At 49.2% G+C, this 8,468-nt stretch overlaps 1 protein-coding gene across 1 annotated transcript; it reads left to right on the top strand.

Annotated features, from left to right (window-relative positions):
* Positions 1–355: 355 nt before the first annotated feature.
* LOC125941998 (uncharacterized) lies at positions 356–4,654 on the top strand. The gene is made up of 2 exons (XM_049659899.1): positions 356–509; positions 4,476–4,654. Exons 1-2 carry the CDS (start codon positions 363–365, stop codon positions 4,635–4,637), a joined length of 309 nt encoding a protein of 102 aa, XP_049515856.1. The 5' UTR covers positions 356–362; the 3' UTR covers positions 4,638–4,654.
* The last annotated feature ends 3,814 nt before the right edge of the window (positions 4,655–8,468 follow it).

The following is an 8,468-nucleotide window of genomic DNA, read 5'->3' as shown; positions in this document are numbered from 1 at the left end:
GAAAGAAAGTAATTTATTCTTAAGGCATAAATACATGTCATATGCAATTATGAACCCCGTTTGAGCGGTCTGAACGCAAATACCAGCGCGCGAAGTAGTACGAATGACCCTGCCGAGCAGTATCGCCAGCAGTTTCCAGCGGCGCGACCTTGATGCGGCCCAATTCACTTCGACCGCAGCGCCGCCCCAGTATTTTCCACGTCGTGCGCCTCACTGCAAAGCATGCGCCGCCCCAGCCGCTCGTCCCACTAGTAGGTCTTTAGCCACTGTAGTAGGGCAGCGAGTTCGCGGCTTACGTTCCAGGCATGGTTCCAGGCAAAGTTTTTTAGCATGGAGGAAGGAAAAAAACTTTTTTTACCTCCATGTTTTTTAGGAGGCGTTGTTTGGGTCATGGCTGGCAGGTGGGCACAATCTCGGAGGCCATGTGGGTATTAGCAAAGATGGCGGTAACCACAAATGGTCCTTGGTTAAACTTGCTGTCAAAATTCCCTGTCGAGAGAGCTGAAAAGGTGAGTTCGACTTTTTTCTTTTTGAAGGCACTCACATTACACTTTAAGCTATTGAGTGCCTACAAGCGCAGTGCCGTCCGCGTTTTCGCTGGAGCAGGCCAGCTGATTGCGAGTTGCTGTGTGTTGAGCCCCGTGCTGCGTACTCTTGGCAGTGTTTTCACGCTGGGCCCTTGTTGCCTTCGGTAGGATTTAGAAAAACATAAAGCTGACCGTTTCGCCTGAAAGAGATTAGAAATCGGCAGTATCGCACAGCTTGCGCGCAAAGTTGCCCGGCACTCAAGTTTTCTTCTGTCGGTATTAATCTGTTGTCGTATTACTCGGCCTTCATTTTTGTGTAGTGACGGGAAATTGACCGATATCAGTGCTCTTGCATATAGTTTATGACGAGCAGTCAGTGATTTCTAATTTTTGGTGTCTGTAATTTTGTGCAAAATGAATAGCCACTGCAAATACGTTGAAGTGTGAGTTCCCCTGGCCTTAGGGACAATTTTTCACCTTTTTTCCTGTACATAGTTCTGTTCCTTTGAATAAAACCACCAGTCCGTGCTGTCCTCCTCCCTTGTTTTACTGCACTGCTTGTCCGATACGTTGATCTTCAACCAGCTTGCCCAAGTCTTGTTCAGATGTCTTATGTCTTGTTGATTGATGGCTGTGTATATGCAGACATGCCACGAAAGCAGCTGAAACGAAATTCCATGTTCCAGGCAGCCTTGCCTGCGGACAACAAACGTGTAAAAATACATGCTCTGCACAATGCACCATAATTACGCCGAAAATGAAAGTTTAGGATGAAAATGGTTCTGATTTCAGATACAGGGCATTTCATTCATTTAAACCAGAATGTGGCAGAAAGTGACTTTTTTTTTTCTTGGTCATTTGGCAGTAAGAAAGACCATATTACCACAAATACATTGAGGCTATCTGCATGGGGCTCAGGTTCACACTTGTCTGAGCACATTTGGGTGCATCGGATGGGTGTGCATTGTGATGTGAACATGTAACATTTAATTTTACTGTATTTGAGTGCGTTTGTCAGTGGGAAAAGGCATGAAATGTTGTGGCTCCTTTGCCATGTCCATCACTTGAACACAGTAAAAATAAATAATTTTGATTGTAGCTTATGCCTTGTTCCATTAACACACCTAAATTTTCATCACCTGTGCGTTTGATTCACCGTAGGCTACTTCCATACCCAGCTACTGTGGTGTACGGACAGAGCATCGCAAAATATGAAGCGTAAATTATGCCTTGCCTTTCTCAAAGTCAGTGACGAGTAAGGTGCTGCGCAATTTTGGCGTCTGGCTTGGTGCCAGGAGCACAGCTGAGAGACTGTCATTCTTCTGCGGCACTAGGAAAGCCCAATTTTGGCTTCTTGCTGTCATGTATAGACTTGGGTTCTCATTGGTGCAGTAAAGCTTTTCATTGCAGTAAGGACTGTGACTGCGGTGAATGGCAGGGCTGTACGAGAAAAATGTCTTTAAGCTATAAGGTTGTGAGGGGGCTCGGGCAGCATTCACGCTTTAGCTAATAATTGTGACAATTTTGGCATTGATTCGGGTTTCAAATGGTCTTATGGCGAGGGGAAAGGCTTAAAGAAACGAGGGGGCGCTCTGGTGACACTTGGCCGCCCCCGCCCACTCCCCGTTTGCACGCCTGTGCATATACCACTGTGAATGTCTCAGCGCAGACATCTGATATAGTGTCTGGTAATGATATACTAGTGTCAGATATGATGTTTCGGTGTGAGAACTCGGTGATAATGGGCCTCTTTGATTATCCATCTCTGACAGTCCCGGACTGTCCGAAAGACTACATACGCATGCTCATTGGCTGAAAGCACCGTCTCGGGCAGTCCGGGACTGTCGGGAACCAGTGTTGCCAGGTTTGGCTATATATAGCTAAATTGGGCTAGAGAAAAAAAATTTCAGCGTCGACTTGGACGTGTTGGCTATGTGGCTATGTTTGGACTACTGAAAATCTGCGACTTGGCTTTGTTTGGGGTACAAGTGGCGCCCTATAAAGTCACCCTGATCGAGTATAAACAAATCTCGATGGCTATGTTTTAGGTGGCTGAGTTGGCAGCGTGCCTGCGCGTGTGCGCGAAATGCCCACCGCCCCCTCCCCCTCCATTCTCTGCGCCGTTGTCTGAGCCGGTGGCTTTGATCTTTGACGTACTTAAAATTACATCGCGCTTCACCGTGAGACATCCGATCCCCGGGCATCGGAATGAGCCTGCGAGTAGAGGGTTTTTCACAGTACACTGTAGTACTAACATCACTATGCTCGGAGAGCAATAAAATAGGGTCGGGCGATCGTGGCGCCGACATGAAAGAAGCACGGGCAGATGACACGCTCCAGTGTATTCATGGCTTCTTGGTCAACTATCGCGCCGGGCACAGCTTTCGGCCTGCTTCACGTTTCTCACGCTAAGCTTTGCTGCCATTTTCTTTTTCCTGAGAGATGAGTTTTTGTTTGTGCTTACATTAGAGGTTCATTTCCATAGGTTAGACTTCAGATCGAATCCTCCTCACAGAGGAGAATCGAACCATGGGGAAGTGGGCCAAGTATGCGAGAAAGTATAAAAAAGAATGGGAGCAAGACCCCGATCCCAATGTGGGTCCTGGTGTGTTTACTTATATAGATGGTTTGCTCGTAACTTGACAGATGCAGGTACTTATCGTGCTGATATCGAAACATGTTTGCCACGATGCCATCAGTGTGGCACGTCACATGAACATTACCCAGGGTGTTAGCTTAGCAGGTGAGGTGTCGCGCTGCTGGCTCGAGGACGGGGGTTGGATTCGCGGCCACGGCGGCCACGTTTCGATCGAGGCAAAGTGTAGGAACACCCGGGTACTTAGATTTATGTGCACGTTAAAGAACCCCAGGTGGTCAAAATTAATCCAGAATCGCCCACTGCTTCATGCCTCCCAATCATATCGTGGTTTTGGCACGTAAAACCCCAGTAATTATTAGCATATCAACATGGTTTGGTTTCAGACAGTGTAAGAAGCGCGCAGCCGCAAACAACTGCGCGCTTCTTACACTGGAGTGCCGTTTTGCACCGCAACCGTTTAAAGCTTCGCTTACACTGATTGAGATAGCGAGTGGCATATCTGTTGTCTCTCACTTTTTAACGCATGTTCTTGGCGTGCTAGAGACCTAAGATGGCGGCCAGGTTGATGTAAATGGAAACTATATAGAGTGTGTTCCAGGTAACCCGGGCCAAGCTAATTAACGAGAAAGCAAGATAGGACAATGAGACAAATAACGCGAGATATCATAGCGCACTGGTTTTGGCTCGTAAAAAAGAAGCCGTGGGCGCGTCACCGTCGCAGAACGCTGTACAGCTGAAGTTTTTCTACGCCATGGGCAGGGATGTCACTCTCAATGATGCTGAACATTACTTTGCGTTGACGTGAGCTTGTAGTTACTGCATATAACTAAAAATAATAACTCAGTTCTATTTGCCATAAAATAAAAGCACTATGATTTCCCCCTCTGCAGCGATACGCTGGAACTTGAGAGCTTTCGGGGCCAGCCAAGAAGTGTTCTGTGTGCAAGCGTGATGTCGACCGTTATGGCGGCAAGGACATTTGGTTACAACGGGTTGTGCAAAAAAGGATTCCCGTAGTTCAATGTGAAAACTTATATACAAATAAAACCGCAAATAAACATGGCTACATTTGGCTACGAAATATTTTGCTCTCTTTTTGTGTTTGGCTACACTTGGGCTACAATTTCTCTAACTTTGAGCTACGCCGCCTCGTCCGACCTGGCAACACTGTCAGGAATGGATAATCGAAGAGGGGCCCAATGTCATTTCTTCAAGCTCATCAGCCTTGTTCACAATGCATTTATATTTACTAGTTTGACAGACTTATCATTTCAACATTAATTGTAGAACAGTGCTGCAGAAGACGCACACAGAACGTGCGTTTCATGCCTGTTGTATCTCTCTGCCAGTACCTGGACACACTAGTGAGCAGCCTGTGTGGTCAGCCGCAGCGGGGGCCATCGTTCTGCCACTACTCCCAGGTGTGGTCACTTACCGAGTTCTGGCAGTCCAACAGTGCCTGGAGGGAGTTTTTTGGCCGGCTTGACCCTGATGAGCCTGTGATGGTATGAATTGAGTTTGACTGTGGCAGTTGTGATCCTGTTGCAATCGCTCTTTGCAGTGACCACCCATTAAATGCCCGCCGATAAAGCGCTGGCTTCTTGTTTTCTCCCTGATGGCTCCACAGGCACTGATGCTTGTTGGCAGTGAAATTTGTGAGGTCTCGCACATGCTCTTGAGACATAGGAACGACAACACAGTAGTGCAAACAATCAAAAGGGCATTTATTGCACCTTTCATACACTAATGCACACTAGCCGAATTACAACCAATAGAACATTCACACGGGCGCGCGACAAATCAAGGAAGTCCGACTCACCGCGACCCGATAGCGAGCGAATACGTTCGCCCCATGCTATGACACCATCGCCTAGTTGTGCACGTGTACAGTCACGCGAACTGTGGCGCGCTCGAACGATCCGTGTTCGTCCATACCGGTGTCCTGCTCTTAGCCTCGCGCGACGGTCGCGCGAAGCGTCCGTGCGTGTTGACCGCCGATACCAAGCCAAAGAGGCAGCGCCGTTGACCTTTTTCTCCCAAGTCACCCCGCCGTTTGGTGGCGTTAACATCGCGATCATCGCGCCATCTCTCGCAATGCGCCGCAACCACCACGACCGCCGTCGGCACTTAGCTACGCTGTGAAGCCGGATTACAGGAGACGCGTGAGAGTCGCGCATCCCCACATCCCCCCAACCTTAAATCACTATACATACTCCGGCGAAACATGTCAGCACTGTCCAACATCAACGCGTGCTTCGCGAACAAGAGGTAGTACATGCAGCAGTGGCCGCACCGAGGAAATGTCCACACACTTTCCATAACATGCAAACCGACATTGTCTCTGGGGTTCACCGCTGGCATCCGTTGGTCACAGCACCAGCTCTGCAGATTAGATGGCACGACTCCAGCACAGGACTCCGGAAACGGCGACGCAGAAGTCGGCCCGAGCAAGCGTCGCTCGCGCCGACGCGCCCTGCCGGCGAGAGCCACTGTAGCCGTTGGTGACTGCCGGCTCCTTTCCCAGCCGCCGAAATCGCTGCACCGAACTGGCCACAGGCATCTGCATCGCCTGGGGTAGCTCGATTGTAGTGCGGGGCAGCAACGCTGACGATGTGCAGGTGACAGCAAACCAGGGGTGACTCCACTCACGCTGCATACACTCAACGCACTCGACAAACACTAAAGTAGTGCAAGGGAGAGGAATTCGGCATACCGCCCACGTGGTACGATGTTCAATTCGGCTAGCGAAATTTCGGACGGCATTTCAGATGCTAAGTTCACGTGAACAAAGCTTGCTTTCTTGAGTCGAACGAGTAATTTCAATTCGTGCGAGGCAAACTAATGAGAGAAGCAATGTGCGACACCTCAAAACCACGGTCCACCAGGTTGTCTCTCTCCACGTGCGATAGGCGGCTTCGTAAAGCCTTAGGCCTAATGCGTCGCTACCCTGACAACAACCGGCATCCAGAAAAAAAAAACAACAACACCCAAAATGGGCACAAGAACAGGCAGCCGCGAGGAGACGTTAGCTCTGTGAGGTGGTCCTAGCCCGCTCGGTGCACACAGCATCCGAGTTGACGGCGCCCACCGTCCCAGACGGTGTCGGAGCGCCCGGTGCCAGGCCGCAATACCAGTCAGCCCGTAGCGGCACCTGTGTCCCGCGGCCACCCGGCTCCCTGAGCCTCGACTTCCGAAGTCAAAGATATAGAAGAAGCTATTTACATAAGAAATTCAGACCACCCACGAGGCTTCCGTACTCACTCGATCGCTTCAGGCTTGCCAATGCTCCGCGGGCGCTAGGCCTTGCTCTCCCAGGATGCAGACCCACGTGGCTCTCGTACCGACGAGTGTACTTCAAGACACTCGCGAAAAGGTTTTGCATGTTGAAAAGTTCAAACACGCTACAGCAACCGTCGCCTCACTCAAGAAAGCACACCGCCGACATTAGCGATCAAAATCCACGCTAGGACTACGCTTCGGTTGAAACATCTCGAACTGAGCAAAACTTGAAATTATCGTCCGATGCCCCAAGAGCCCCACGTTGGGCGTCAGATGGGGGGTCTCGCACATGCTCTTGAGACATAGGAACGACAACACAGTAGTGCAAACAATCAAAAGGGCATTTATTGCACCTTTCATACACTAATGCACACTAGCCGAATTACAACCAATAGAACATTCACACGGGCGCGCGACAAATCAAGGAAGTCCGACTCACCGCGACCCGATAGCGAGCGAATACGTTCGCCCCATGCTATGACACAATCGCCTAGTTGTTCACGTGTACAGTCACGCGAACGGTGGCGCGCTCGAACGATCCGTGTTCGTCCATACCGGTGTCCTGCTCTTAGCCTTGCGCGACGGTCGCGCGAAGCGGGCCGGCGCACGCGCGAAGCGTCCGTGCGTGTTGACCGCCGATCCCAAGCCAAAGAGGCAGCGCCGTTGGCCTTTTTCTCCCAAGTCACCCCGCCGTTTGGTGGCGTTAACATCGCGAACATCGCGCCATCTCTCGCAATGCGCCGCAACCACCACGACCACCATCGGCACTTAGCTACGCGGTGAAGCCGGATTACAGGAGACGCGCGAGAGTCGCGCATCCCCATAAATTACAGTGCAAAGTAAGGGCACAGAGCTGCTTGGCTTCCTAAATGCCATGGCTTGAGTTCTTGTGCTTAGCTTTATTCGGATAGATTTTCTCTTTGAACAGTTTCTGTTTCCACGAGCTTACTGTGCTGAGAGAATTATGTCAAGTGCACAAGCTGCTTTCAACTCATCCATCTCTGGTTTGCTTGAATGTGTGCACTTGCATTTCTAGCACAGTCGCTGTGCCATCTGTGCGCAGTGCTGCAAATTAAGGACATGAGGCAAAGCTTTGTGCTATGGACAGAGGTTTCATTGCAGGGCTGGAGTGTGCCTGTTAAATCTGCAGCCATTTGCGACATCCTGAGCATGTTTTGCATCCTACTCCCAAGTGCTTGTAGTGCGCAGAAAGATGCGAAAACTGCCAGGTCATGATGCCTGATACATTTTCTTAGTGCAGTCCTGCATATATGTTGATGATTCAGTTGTGTGCAGGATTCAGTTGCACTGACACGTAATCAATTCACATGGTCATGGTTACAAAGTTCACGAATTGAGAGTTCATGATGCTCTTTCATGTACTTTTTTTCCCACATAAAGCAATTGGCAGCTGTTGTCAATAACTCGCTCCTTAGAAAGTGCTCGAGACACGATGCAAAAATGAAAACTTGGCCGGTAAGAAGCATCCAGCAAAACGGCTCTTGTGAGCAAATAATATCGGGAGCTGTAAATCGCAGAGCACTTCACTCGGCATTGATAAATCATGGGCAAGGATAGGACCATTCAACAAGTGAGCTTAATTTCTCCAACAGAAACACTGGAAGGATTTCAGGGATTGACAGAACCTGTGAAAGTTCCCTATAATGGCAGTGTATGTTAAAAACGTAAGCAGTATCTCATTTAACGAGAGAAGGAAAAAAAACTTGATCTGTTACAAGGATGATTTTACACATACACAACATTATTAGACATAGAAAAAAACAGTGCACTACACAAAAGGAAAGTAAAATTAATGTGAGGGATCAGAACAGCGAGAGGAAAAAGAAGCAAGCAACATTCAGGGATACTATGACAAATCTTGGTGTGCAGGATGTTTCCTTTAAATGCATAAGCATTTCTATGCCTACCCAACGAGGAAACCCGTCCGTCCATTCGTCACATAAGACTTTCAAGATGCGAGCGAATTGACCTTCGTGCAGCCTCTCGCTTCAACGCGAACTAAGAGGCAAGAACACGGCACACACGAAGCACTCTGTCCCCAT

Source organism: Dermacentor silvarum, unplaced genomic scaffold (assembly GCF_013339745.2).
Source record: "Dermacentor silvarum isolate Dsil-2018 unplaced genomic scaffold, BIME_Dsil_1.4 Seq856, whole genome shotgun sequence".
Classification (NCBI taxonomy): domain Eukaryota; kingdom Metazoa; phylum Arthropoda; class Arachnida; order Ixodida; family Ixodidae; genus Dermacentor; species Dermacentor silvarum.
Note: the sequence above shows the minus strand (reverse complement) of the source record. Positions and strands in the feature narration are given on the sequence as shown.

Coding starts and splice junctions, on each gene's coding strand:
- LOC125941998 (XM_049659899.1), top strand. CDS start 363: ATGTTTTTTAGGAGGCGTTGTTTGGGTCATGGCTGGCAGGTGGGCACA. Junction 510..4,475: donor CTGTCGAGAGAGCTGAAAAG/GTGAGTTCGACT, acceptor TCTCTCTGCCAG/TACCTGGACACACTAGTGAG.